Source organism: Mus pahari, chromosome X (assembly GCF_900095145.1).
Source record: "Mus pahari chromosome X, PAHARI_EIJ_v1.1, whole genome shotgun sequence".
Lineage (NCBI taxonomy): Eukaryota > Metazoa > Chordata > Mammalia > Rodentia > Muridae > Mus > Mus pahari.
In genome coordinates, this window is record NC_034613.1 from 87485021 (window position 1) to 87497728 (window position 12708).

The 12708-nt window shown below is 44.0% G+C and overlaps 2 protein-coding genes across 2 annotated transcripts in view; both read left to right on the plus strand.

Moving 5' to 3' along the window:
- Positions 1-1733, plus strand: part of Nono (non-POU domain containing octamer binding) — a 19603-nt gene extending 17870 nt beyond the window's left edge. The window contains exon 12 of the mRNA XM_029534394.1: positions 966-1733. Within this exon, the coding sequence (XP_029390254.1) occupies positions 966-1100 (135 nt within the window). The 3' untranslated portion in view covers positions 1101-1733. The remainder of the gene's footprint in view (positions 1-965) is intronic.
- Positions 1734-2576: 843 nt separating this feature from the next.
- Itgb1bp2 (integrin subunit beta 1 binding protein 2) lies at positions 2577-7001 on the plus strand. Its single transcript, XM_021188292.2, has 11 exons — positions 2577-2718; positions 2913-2962; positions 3053-3109; positions 3188-3333; positions 5077-5171; positions 5276-5334; positions 5444-5514; positions 5605-5704; positions 5927-6040; positions 6281-6343; positions 6593-7001. The coding sequence occupies exons 1-11, from the start codon at positions 2655-2657 to the stop codon at positions 6824-6826; spliced, it is 1053 nt and encodes a 350-aa protein (XP_021043951.1). The 5' UTR covers positions 2577-2654; the 3' UTR covers positions 6827-7001.
- The last annotated feature ends 5707 nt before the right edge of the window (positions 7002-12708 follow it).

Sequence of the window (12708 nt, forward strand, 5' to 3'; positions counted from 1 at the left end):
CCTCCATTTTGAGACCGGACTCGCCTCTTCCAACTAGAGTTCAATATGGGACCGAGAGCGAGTTTTTACTCTTGAGAAAAATCTAATATATGCTGTTTTAGCCTTGGAGTTAAACTATAGCCTCTGACTGTGATCTGATTGTTACAGTTATTGCTATCCTCAGTAAACAAGTTGCGTTTTTTAAAAAAAAACTATTTATCATATATAAGTACACTGTGGCTGTCTACAGATGTGCCAGAAGAGGGCGTCAGATCTCATTACAGATGGTTGTGAGCCACCATGTGGTTGCTGGGATTTGAACTCAGGACCTTTGGAAGAGCAGTCAGTGTTCTTACCTGCTGAGCCATCTCTCCAGCCCCAACAAGTTGTTTTTTGTTTGGGTTTTGTTTGTTAAGGTAGAGTCTCTGTAGTCTAGACCAGCTGGCCTCAAACGGAGTTAGTTGCTCCTGCCTCTTAACCTCCCAAATGGATATACCATCATGTCTGGCCAGCAGGTTGCTCTTTAAATGGGGGAAGTCAAGGAAGGTTAGATATTATGATTTATTACAGATGTGAATCCAAGGGCCTTATGGTTCATAAAGTCCAGAAGTTGTTCTGGTTGTAATGTCAAAATGGAATGGGCCAAAACTGGATAGACTTAAGGTTCCTAAAGAATGATAGCCTGTTTTTTCTGGCTCACGAAAAAGGAATTGGCTAGAACCTATGCACACTAGAAATTTCAATTGTATGTCAGATGTGGATAGAAAGCTAAAGATGGATGACTGAATGGAATAATAACTAGTAAAGCCTACCTTTCCTTTCGGGATTCTCCATTAGAGCTCTCTATACAGAATTGGCTGCCTGCTCCTAACAGTCAGAAGACTTGAATAGTTAAGTAGAAATGGCCTGTAGTGGGAAGAACTTAGATGAGCTAGAACCGGCAGAGACAAATTCTATTGTAACATCGTTCTCTTTCTCTTTTTAAGACCCCACCAACAACTGAACGTTTTGGCCAAGCTGCAACAATGGAAGGAATTGGAGCAATTGGTGGAACTCCTCCTGCATTCAACCGTCCAGCTCCAGGAGCTGAATTTGCTCCAAATAAACGCCGCCGATATTAGATAAAGTTGCATTGTCTAGTTTTCTGCAGCCCTTAAAAGAAGGGCCCTTTTTGGACTAGCCAGAATTCTACCCTGGAAAAGTGTTAGGGGTTCTTCCCAATAGATAGGTCTTCCCTGCTTGTACTATTCTAGGGAGTATGCTTGAAGGCAGAGGGGCAAGGGAGGGGTGGTATTTAACAAGTCAAAGTCTGTGGTATAGTGCTTTATCAAGTCTGTTTGGTGCATTCCTGAAGTATATTGTTGAGGGCCTGGAGAACCATGGCAAAATGGATTCAGAGCTCCATTAATCTTGATCATTCCTTTCTCTCTCTCTCTCTCTCTCTCTCTCTCTCTCTCTCTCTCTCTCTCTCTCATGTTTTAATTACTTTCCCATCTTTATTCCCCTCAACCCCTGACACACTGCCATATATACCACAAAACATAAACATCCTCAATGACCTAGCCCCATCCNTCCATTCACTCCCAGGTAAGAATTCAGACAAATGTCCACAGAGGTTACAGCATACATACGGTTCTGTTCTATCTCATATATGACCCCTTCATGTCCTAAGGAAGACATTTTCTCTTAGAGGTTTTCATTTTAGTATATCTTAAAAGAATCTTGTGTTACCTTGCCTCCATCTTTTCTTGGGTAAGGACTACATTTTTGTGTCTCTGATATGTTATCTGCTTGTGGACGTTGTACATCGTGGTGCGGAGCCTAGTGCGCACCACGATGTACAACGTCCACAAGCAGACAGCTTTTCTTGATAGGCCTAGTACAATCTTGGGAACAGGGTTGCTGTGTGTTGAAGGCCTGACAGTAGCTCTTAGTCTTGCCTATCTTAGGTAGCTACGCTGTGCATTTTTATTGGTGTACTATGATTTGTTCCTGATACCTTCAATTTGGAAAGTTTTCTGAGAAATGGAGAAGTAATGCAGCATCACATTAAAATACATTTGAAGCCTTTTCATTTTCTGTGCTGTTTTTTTGAAAAAAGGGAGGGGAGGAAACTCTGTCTTGGGAGGTATATACAGTAAGACTCATACTGGTGATCTTTGACCTTTGGATTGAAATCTTAAAACATCAGGCAAACCTGGGTAGGAGAAGGTGCTATGGACTGGAATGGCTAGGACCAGTGCTATTGGTGCTACCTGGAGGTAATGGCAATGGCAGGCAAGCTATTCCAGATGGCAGAAAATGGAGGGGGTTGTACCCGTACCCACACAGGGAGGGGGAAACTTAATTAGTATTTTGTTTCTGAGCAGCTGCTGGGATGTCAGAGGCTTGGAATTGGCAACATCTAAAACTGCTGTAGTTAACTGACCTCGCCCAAGTTCCAAGGGCTCTTCCTGATCCTTTTTTCCTGAGCCTCAGCTCTGGGACACTTTCCTATTGGCTGGGAAGACCAATTCAAGTTCCCTTGCCCATGTTTGGAGGTGGACGCCTCCTGAACTAAAGATAGAACCAGCTGGCCCTTCTAAGCAGCTAAAAGCCTTCAGGCTAAGAGGTGTTCCCCACTCTGCAGCCAGACTCCTTGAAATACCCTTTGAGTGAGCTCGGTCAGTGTCTCCATGTCTCTGCTCTGCTATAACAAAGGCTGTGGGCAACACTTTGACCCCAATACCAATCTCCCTGGTGAGTAAGTTGTTTACCTCAGGGTTCTGGGTAGGTGGCCATTGGGAACAGGGAGAACACAAACTGAAATGGTCTGGGTGATCGTGACTTTCCACATTCCATGAAATGCCATTAACACGAACCTGGAGAGAACGTGAGGGATGGCATTTGGCATGGTTACCTTTCTGCCTTTATCTTTCTGCTGGTATCTACAGATTCCTGTCGCTATCACCCTGGGGTCCCAATCTTTCATGATGCACTTAAGGTGAGGAATGGGCGATGGGGGCTTAGCAAGAGCATTTTCCACAAGGAAATATGCCCAGAAAAATTTAAGCTGATCTGGGTCTCTTCTCAGGGTTGGTCCTGCTGCCGAAAGCGAACTGTAGATTTCTCTGAGTTCTTAAACATCAAGGTAAACGCATTACTTCCTTGGATTCAGGTCCCTATAGAAGAACTGTACTTCTAACCCTTCTCTCCTTATCTGTCCTAGGGCTGTACTGTGGGACCACACTGTGCAGAGAAGCTGCCTGAGGTCCCTCCTCAGCCCGAGGGCCCTGCCACAAGTTCACTTCAGGAGCAAAAACCTCTGAATACAATTCCAAAGTCAGCAGAGACCTTGTTCCGAGAAAGGCCTAAGTAAAGAGACCTGGGGAATTTGTCTACGTCCATGTAGCTTCCTAGGAATTAGTGGCTCACTGGGGTTCGGAAACTAGGGGCTAGGAATCTGAGCAGGGGGCATGTGTTCACTTGGATAATGCATCTTTTGTTACGGGGGAAATTTGTATCAAGAAAAGTCCTTTGCTATAAGACAGTGTAAAGGAAGATGGAATAGATACCGTTATTCTAGGAACTAGAGAGCCCCTCAGATACATGCTTAGTGTGTAGCAGAGCAGTGTTTGGTTTTGTCAAGAAATAAGCTGTCAGCTCAGTCTTGAACTCAATCCTCTTGCCTTAACTTCCTGAATGCTGAGATTACAGGCGGGTACTACCACACTTACTTGAGAATGAAGTGCTATTTTTGTTGTATATTTTCAGTTTCTAATGATCTTTCTTTAGTATAGAAAATAGTGGGTTTCATTATCACATTTTCATGTGTATCATTGTACCTTGCTCACACCCCCCACCAACACACCTGTATTGATCTCTTAAGATCTTGGAAGACCTTTAAGAAATCTTACAGCTATGTGTTTTGTTGGCTCATTCTTCTAATACCTGTACCCAAGAATGCCGAATCAGTAATTGCTGTAGATACTGGGCTGACCTGGGCTACAGAAAATTTAAAAAAAAATCAAGTTGGTTCGTGCCTATACATTTCAACACTTAGGAGGCAGAGGCAGAGGCAGAGGCAGCAGGATCACCACTTGTCTGAGGCTACTCCATTCTCTACAGTGAGTTGGAGGTCAGTCATGGTTACCAAGTGGTAGCCTATCTCAAAACAACAGAAGAGCCAGTAGTATATAGCTCAACAGGAAAAGGTGATTCCTACATAATCCTGTCGAATTGAGTTTGGTCTGTGAAACCTATATTAGGACTGGAAGAGAGAACTGACTCTACAAAGTTGTCATCTGACCTCTACACGGGTGCTGAAGTGTGCATGTCCCTACAGTAATACAAAAATCAAAAGCTCAGTATTCTAATTGAATTTCTTTTTAAGCCAGTAGCCCTGACTGGCCAGGAAATCACTGAGGTCTCAACTTTTGTTTTTATTTTTGGCTAACTTTTTTTTTTTTACATTTTTATTTATATGTATGTGTGTGTGGTTACAGGTCATTGTGAGCCACCTGATGTAGGTGCTGGGAACTGAATCCAGGTCTTCTCCCCACTCCCCAACCCTGGCTGAGCCATCTCTCCACCCCCTACAAAAAGCACCTTGCAGGGCCTGGTAGAGCACGCTTTTAATCCCAGCACTCAGGAGGCAAAGACAGGTGGATCTATGAGTTTGAGGCCAGCTCTGGTCTCCAGAGTGAGTTCCAGAATAGCCAGGGTTAATCGGAGAAACCCTGACTCAAAACAAAAACATAAAAAGCTACATCTTACATCAAAGAAAGGAAGTAATATTAGCAAGGCGGGAGGCTCCAGAGAACAATACAAGCAAAGTCATTAGGTCCACGGTCAAATAGAGGAAGAGAAAGTGATACAGTTCTGCAGGGAAATGCGGAAGAGAAGCAACCAGCCAGAAAAGAAGCCCTGGATACTTTCCCAGGGTTCTAGAATGTGAATGCCCACAGAGAGGAAAATTGCCAATGGAGTGGCTACCTGACTTCTCTGACCCTGCTCACTTTCACCAAACTGACTTGACTTTATTCTCGTGGGTAGGAGTGCTAGAGCTGGTCATTTTGATAAATGAATCAGAACTAAATGCCAGCTTATAACTTCTAGGTCTGAGATGCCTCCCAAACTGCTACCACTTCTTATATCTCAAGCCTTGGGAGTGGCTTTGGAACAGAAGGAACTAGACCAGGAACCAGGAGCAGGTAGGTAGGTCTTTCATAGGACATATCTCAAAGACTGCAATTTCCTGTAAATGCCAGTAGGGTGGGGGAAATAAGACAGGTTCCTGACTGTTTCCTTTACCCAGGACTTGACAATAGTCTGATCTGGACTGGTTCCAGCTGCCAGAACCCAGGATGTGATGCTGTGAGTGAGAGTTTTGGGGGTCTCAAGCATGAGGTTGAGAGATAACCAGAGGGATGTCTGGGTTATAGGCAAGAATGTGAATAACCTGATACACTTTTGGCCTTGTTAGGTTTACCAAGGTCCTGAGAGTGATGCTACTCCGTGTACCTATCACCCAGGGGCACCTCGGTTCCATGAGGGGTAAGAGAAGGGACTGGGCAGCCTTCTCCCAATATGGACGAGGGTAAGGGCTTGGGGGTAGAATTCAAATATACTCTATTCCTCCCTCAGGATGAAGTCTTGGAGCTGTTGTGGTATCCAGACTCTGGATTTTGGGGCATTCCTGGCACAGCCAGGATGTAGAGTTGGTAGACATGATTGGGCAAAGCAGGTAAGCCCCATCTTTCCTAAACACTTGGTTAGGACCCAATTACAGAGATAAGCTCTCCTCCCAGTATCTCATGGCTGACCTCCCTAACTTCTTCTTTGATACAAATCAAGTAAGATTCTGCTCTTATCTATATGAAATAGTTGATCTTTCTGAGTTTTCTTGTTTCTTTCTACCCTGGTGAGACTCCTCTTGGGGTAAAAGTTGATTTTTGCTTCTCTTTAGCTGCCAGCATCTTGCCGCCATGATTGGCACCAGACAGATTCCTTGGTAGTGCTGACGGTCTATGGGCAGATTCCGCTTCCTGCATTTAACTGGGTGAAGGCCAGTCCAACTGAGGTGAGGGACACTCCGTGGCAGGATGGGAGCCCAGTGAACCCTGGTAGTAGTGCCGTCTTACAGGGAGAAATGCTGACTGGTGTCATTCTTGAGGTTCCACAGTCCCCAGAAAGGAATGGAAAGTGATTACATCAGGGTTGGCTGGCTGGCCTGTGGATCTTGCCTCTGACCTGGTTCTGTACTAACAGCTCTTTCTGAGCTTCTGGGATTGCTACTACCTTTATAATTCTTTTCTCTCAGCTTCATGTCCACATTGTCTTTGATGGCAACCGTGTGTTCCAAGCACAGATGAAGCTCTGGGGGGTAAGTGAAGACAAGTGGGCAGAGACAAGGGAGACAGACTAAAAAGAGGCCCAGACTAAGTGGATAGAGGGGATGCTGAAAGATGGAGCGTTTCTCTCAACTGCTTTGTTTTCCCCTCCTTCCCCCTTTCCGTCTGCCCTTCCCCACTGCCTTCCTCTGTCTTCCCTTTCTTTTTCTGTTCTTATTCGTCACCACTCCAATCCCAAGCCTATGATTTCTTCATTCTTTCTGTCTTTCCCTTCTCCTCAGGTCATAAACGTGGAGCAGAGCTCTGTCTCTTTGATGCCATCACGGGTTGAAATCTCCCTGGTCAAGGCTGACCCAGGATCCTGGGCCCAGCTGGAGCACCCTGATTCACTAGCTGAGAAAGCGAGGGCAGGGGTTTTACTAGAGATGGATGAGGAAGAATCTGAGGATTCAGATGATGACCTGAGCTGGACAGAGGAGGAAGATGAAGAGGAGGAAGAAGCTATGGGGGAATAGTAACAGCAGACAGTTGAGTTTCTAGGTAGGCCCCGAGTGACCGCTTTAGAATCTCAGAAACCAGGATATGGTTGACCGTGTGGTGTCATTGGGCAGCAGGAAGCTAAAGGAGGAGAGAACAAAATGTGCAAATGTGCTGCTGCTCCCCTAAATAAACATGATATTCTACGTCTCACTTAAGTCTCATCTCTCCCCTCATCATGGAAGAGTGGATTCAGCCCCGCCCCACCCTCTCTTGGCTGTGTCTTTGACACACATGTGAAACAAGTACATGCATGTTCTCACAACCACCAGGCACTCACTGAGCATTGCCTCTGCATTCAGCTCCATGTTACATGGTTTCCAGATAGCTGAGAACCAGGGACTTCTTCATTTCTCTACAGAGAAAGACCTGAGGTGGTCATGGTCCGTGCCTGGAATCCTACCACGTAGGAGGTGAAGACAGATGGTCAGGAGTTCTAGGTCATCCTCCTACATAGTGAATTGGAGGCCAGCCTGGGTTATGTGAAACCTGGTCTTACAACCTTTCCTCTGAATAAAAGGAACAAAAAGAAAAAAAGAAATGACGTTCTAAGCCGGGGCTAATGGCTTCCACACCCTTATTCCCAGCACTGAGGTGGAAAGATTGCTATGAATTTGAGGCCAGCCTGGACTACATAGTGAATTCCAGACCATCCTGGACTAAGTTGGTCTCAAAATAAAGACATTCTAGCTAGGTGTAGTGGCTTGTTCCTATAATTTTAAGTCAGGAGCCTAAAACAGGAGGATTGCAAATATAAGATTAGCTTATGCCACATAGACAGGCCAAGCCATAATGAGATTCTTGGAGGCCATAGTGCTTTTACTATTGCATATCAGAGTGTATGTGTAAAGGAGAAGATAAAAAAGTTAGCGGGAGCCGGGCGGTGGTGGCGCGCACCTTTAATCCCAGCGCTTGGAGGCAGAGGCAGGTGGATTTCTGAGTTCGAGGCCAGCCTGGTCTACAGAGTGAGTTCCAGGACAGCCAGGGCTACACAGAGAAACCCTGTCTCGAAACCCCATCTCAAAAAAAAGTTAGTGGGGTGTGGCTAGACTAAAAAAAGAAAGTCCTAAAAGTATGACCCCGACTTCCCTCAAACTTAGCATCTTCTCACCTGAGCCGCCTCGCTGCTGCAATTCCAGGTGAAAGTCCCCATAGCCAAACAGGCAGGGAGACTTTTGTTTGTTCGTTGTTTCGTATTGCTGGGGATACTTAAACCCATGTGATGTGCAGACATTCTATTGCTAAGCCAGAACCCCTGCTAAAAGGGAACTTTAAAAAAAAACAATATGGGGGCTAAGTGTGTGCTGTGTTTGCAAAGGAGCCGCGTTTGATTCCTAGTGGCCACATCAGGTGTCTCACAGCCATTTGTAACACCAGTTCCTGGGGCAGCCAACTCCTGTAGCCTCTGTGGGCATACCTACACACACACACACACACACACACACACACACACACACATTTGTTTTTTTTTTTAAAAATCTTAAAACAACAACAACCACACAATTGTGTGCTGGAGAAGGTTACCAAAAAAGCCCTCAAAAATAAATAAATGGTTAGCTCATCGTATCTGCAGATTCTGCATACATGGATTCTGAGTGTTTATAAATTTTCTTGTGTTCCTTAAATAATAGGGTAGAAATCATTCACAGAGCATTTACTTAGTGCTGTAATCTAGAGAGGAATAGTTATAGGAGAATATGTGTTGGTCATGTGCAAAATGTATGCCTTTTCATAAAAAGGATTGGGCATCTGGAAAGGTGCAGGCAGGAGATTCCTGAATGGACCTCCTTCCCTCCCACTGGTAGTAAAAGACAAGGACTGACAGTGGAGACCTTCCTATCTGATTTACTTTTGTTTTATTTATTTTTTATTTTTTTATTTTTTGGTTTTGTGATTGAGGCTCAGGATGACCTCAATGATGACTAATTAGATATAGGTCAGGTTGGCCTCAAACTTGCAATAACCTTCCTACCTAGGTTCTTGAATATTGGGGTGACAGGCATGACATGAGCCACCATACCCAGCTGAAAAGACAGACTTGTAGTTTATTTGAAGTCTTCCTCAGCATAATGATCAATAATCCGAGAAACTCAAATTCCAAGAAACAGGACCAGAAAGCTGGCTCAAGACTGGAAAGGCAATTGCTACATAAGACAAGTGGCGTTCCGTGGAACCTGTGATAGAGAACCAAATCCCAGAAGTTGTCCTTGGATCTCCTGACATGTGCTATTGTATGAGTGCCCTCATGTGTATGTGCATGCATACACACACACAGTATAACACACATACACCTAATAATAATCAATTTCCAAGAAATATCCAACAAGGAAGCCCTTCAAACCTCAGGGAATCTAAGTTTTTTCTTTGTCCCAGATCCATCTCTCTCTCACCCCACTTTCTCTCTTCTTTCTCTCCTCCCTCTCTTCCTCTCTCCAGGATATCATTATGTAGCCCTGACTGGCCTGGAACTCACTATGTAGACCAGGTGAGCCTTGAACTTGTGGAGATGCTCTTGCCAGCACACCTGAATCAAGCTCTTTAGTTGGTATCTTTTCAGTTCTGTTGAGGGAAGCTAAGATATGATTGGGAACATTGGGTAAAATGAAGCGTGAGCACTAGCAACCATGAGGATTTGGAGGCTGAGGGGAATTTAGAAGAGAGCAGGGGATGTCTCCAAGGGCGTGAGTGCCCCCCACAAAGAAGTTTGATCCGAGGGACTCCCTGGGTTTGTAGGATGCACATCAATTCCCATTGCTCCCATTCTGTGGATCCTAGGGCAAAGTCTCCTTTGAACTAAAGCCTCAAGAATACTGACAGGCTTTCACTATGAAACCGCACCTAATCTAAAACTGAAATGGAAAATGTAGACCAGGCTGACCTAACTCAAAGAGATCCACTGCCTCCTGAGTGCTGGGATTAAAAAGCTGTGTGCCACTATATTCAGCCAAGGTGCTTTACTCTCTTATTTATTCATTCATTTATTTATTTTTTTATTTATTCATTCATTCAGCCAAGGTGCTTTGCTCTCTTATTTATTTATTTATTTATTTATTTATTTATTTATTATTTTTGGTTTTTCAAGACAAGGTTTCTCTATGTAGCCTTAAATGTCTACTCACTCTGTAGAACATACTGGCATGAAACTCACAAAGATCCACCTGTCTCTGCCTCCCAAGTGCTAGGATTAAAGATATGTGCCACCACCTGGCTGCTTTTTAAGTTTGTTTTGTTTTGTTTGTTTTTGTTTTTGAGACAAGGTTTCTCTGTATAGCCCTGACTGTCCTGGAACTCACTTCGTAGGCCAGGCTGGCCTCGAACTCAGAAATCCGCCTGCCTCTGCCTCCCGAGTGCTGGGATTAAAGGCGTGTGCCACCACGCCCGGCAATATTTCTTTTTTTTAAAGATTTATTTATTAGCCGGGCGGTGGTGGCGCACGCCTTTAATCCCAGCACTCGGGAGGCAGAGGCAGGCGGATTTCTGAGTTCGAGGCCAGCCTGGTCTACAGCGTGAGTTCCAGGACAGTCAGGGCTACACAGAGAAACCCTGTCTCGGAAAAAAAAAAAAAAAAAAAAAAAAAAAAAAAAACAGTACACTGTAGCTGTCTTCAGATACACCAGAAGAGGGCGTCAGATCTCATTATGGATGGTTGTGAGCCACCATGTGGTTGCTGGGAATTGAACTCTGGAAGAACAGACAGTGCTCTTAACTGCTGAGTCATCTCTCCAGCCCTAAATATTTCTTTATTACATTACTTTTTTTAGATGAATGTGGTGCCATATAACTTTAATCGTAGTACTTAACAGGCCGAGGCAGGTGGATCTCTAGTTGAAGACCAGCCTGGTGTATGTAGCAAGTTCTAAGCCAACCAGAGCTACATAGACCCTGTGTCACAAAAGCTAAAAGAATTATTTTTATTTTATTACATTTTCATTTGTTTTGTGTATACGTGCCTGGGGTGGTGTGTATGTAATGATGTGGAGGTCAGAGGACACCTTATGACAGTCAGTGTTCTACTGTGTAGATTCCAGACATTGAACTCAGCCTTGGGAGCTAGTACCTTTATACACTGATCCATCTCACCCTTAACTGTCCAAAATTTACTCTTTGTGTCATTATCTTTGTAGGGGTGAATTGTGATAGATAGATTTGGTAATATTTTTAAAATTTAGAGGTGTCAGCCAGGCATGGTAGTGTGTTATGCCTTTCTTTAGCCTTTTAACACATGAGGCTGATGTAGGAGGATCAATATGAGTTCAATATTAGTACAGGCTAGATAGCAAGAGCCTGTCTTAGAAGAAAAGAGGTAAAACAGTCAGGTATGGGCTAGATGTGATGGTATATGCTTTTAGTACACAGCAGGCAGAGGTAGGCAGAACTCTGTGAGTTCAAGAGCAGAGTGAATTCCAGGCCACTGAGAGATTATGTAATGAGACACTATCTCAAGAAATCAAAACAACAACCCCTGCCATCTCTACAACCAGGTGTGGTAGCACATACCTGTAATCTTAGTACTTGGGACTTTGTGGCATGAAGATCATGAGTTCCTGGCTAAGCTGAGCTACGTGGCGACTTTGAGACCACTAGATAATAAGTTCAAGGCTAGTATTGGTTTCATAGGGAAATAAAATGACTATAGAAAGATACATAATATGCATTAATCTTAACTGTAACATTTTTTTATCTTCTCAAAATCAGGATAACAACAACTGTCCTGAAATCCTGAAGAGAAAGGAGATGAGCATTAAAAAAATCCAGGTAATTCTTGTATATAAAGTTTATATATAAACTGTCAAATATTTAGTGTTAATGAAGTATGGTCCATGTCCATTTTAGAAAACCAAAGCATAAAGTGTAAGAAATTTCCAATTGTGTGTGAGCTGCCTAGTAAAAACAGTAGCCACACAACTACTCTGTGTGTGTGTGTGTGTACGTGTGTACGTGTGTATACGTGTGTACACGTGTGTACATGCATATGCATGTTGTGTGTGCATGTGTGTGGAGGCCAGAGGTCAACATCAAGTATCTTCTTACCTTAATTTTTTTTTTCTTTTCGAGACAGGGTTTCTCTGTGTAGCCCTGGCTGTCCTGGAACTCACTCTGTAGACCAGGCTAGCCTCGAACTCAGAAATCAGCCTGCCTCTGCCTCCCAAGTGCTGGAATTAAAGGCGTGCACCACCACGCCCGGCTCACCTTCTTTTTCTACTTGGCCATCTAACCCTAGCCTTTCTCTTAACTCCTTCCAGACGTGCAGTTTTGCCTGTGACCTCCAACATCTCATGCAGAGCATTCACTCACCCTTTTATCTTTGGCCCACAGCATCCTTTGTGACAAATCTAATAAGCACCATGTAAAATACTCACTGATATTTTTTCCTTTTCCTTTTTTTATTAAATTATTTTATTTACATTCCAAACATTGTTCCCTTCCCAGTCCCCCCTCCCATCTTCCCTTCCCTTTGCCTCCTTCAACCCTTCCCCTAACTCTTCCATAGGGGTCCCTGACCTCAGTCCTATAATTGGCTGTTAAGTATGTGCATCTGTCTCAGTCAGCTGCTGGCAGAGCCTCTCAGAGGACAGCCATGCTAGGATCCTGTCTGCAAACACATCTTGGCATCAGTAATAATAGTGTCAGGGTTTGGTGCCTGCTCATGGGATGGATCCAAAGTTGGGCCAGTCACTGAGTGGCCTTTTCTTCAATCTCTGTTCCATTTTGTCCCTGCATTTTCTTTAGATAGGAACAATTCTGGGTCAAAAATTGTGAAGATGGGTGAGTGTCCCTATCTCTCCACTGGGATCCCTGTCTATCTACTGGAGGTGGTCTCTCTTTTTTGTTTTTTGGTTTTTTTTTTGTTTTTTTTTTT

Coding starts and splice junctions, on each gene's coding strand:
- Itgb1bp2 (XM_021188292.2), top strand. CDS start 2,655: ATGTCTCTGCTCTGCTATAACAAAGGCTGTGGGCAACACTTTGACCCC. Junction 3,110..3,187: donor CTGAGTTCTTAAACATCAAG/GTAAACGCATTA, acceptor TATCTGTCCTAG/GGCTGTACTGTGGGACCACA. Junction 5,172..5,275: donor AGACCAGGAACCAGGAGCAG/GTAGGTAGGTCT, acceptor TCCTTTACCCAG/GACTTGACAATAGTCTGATC.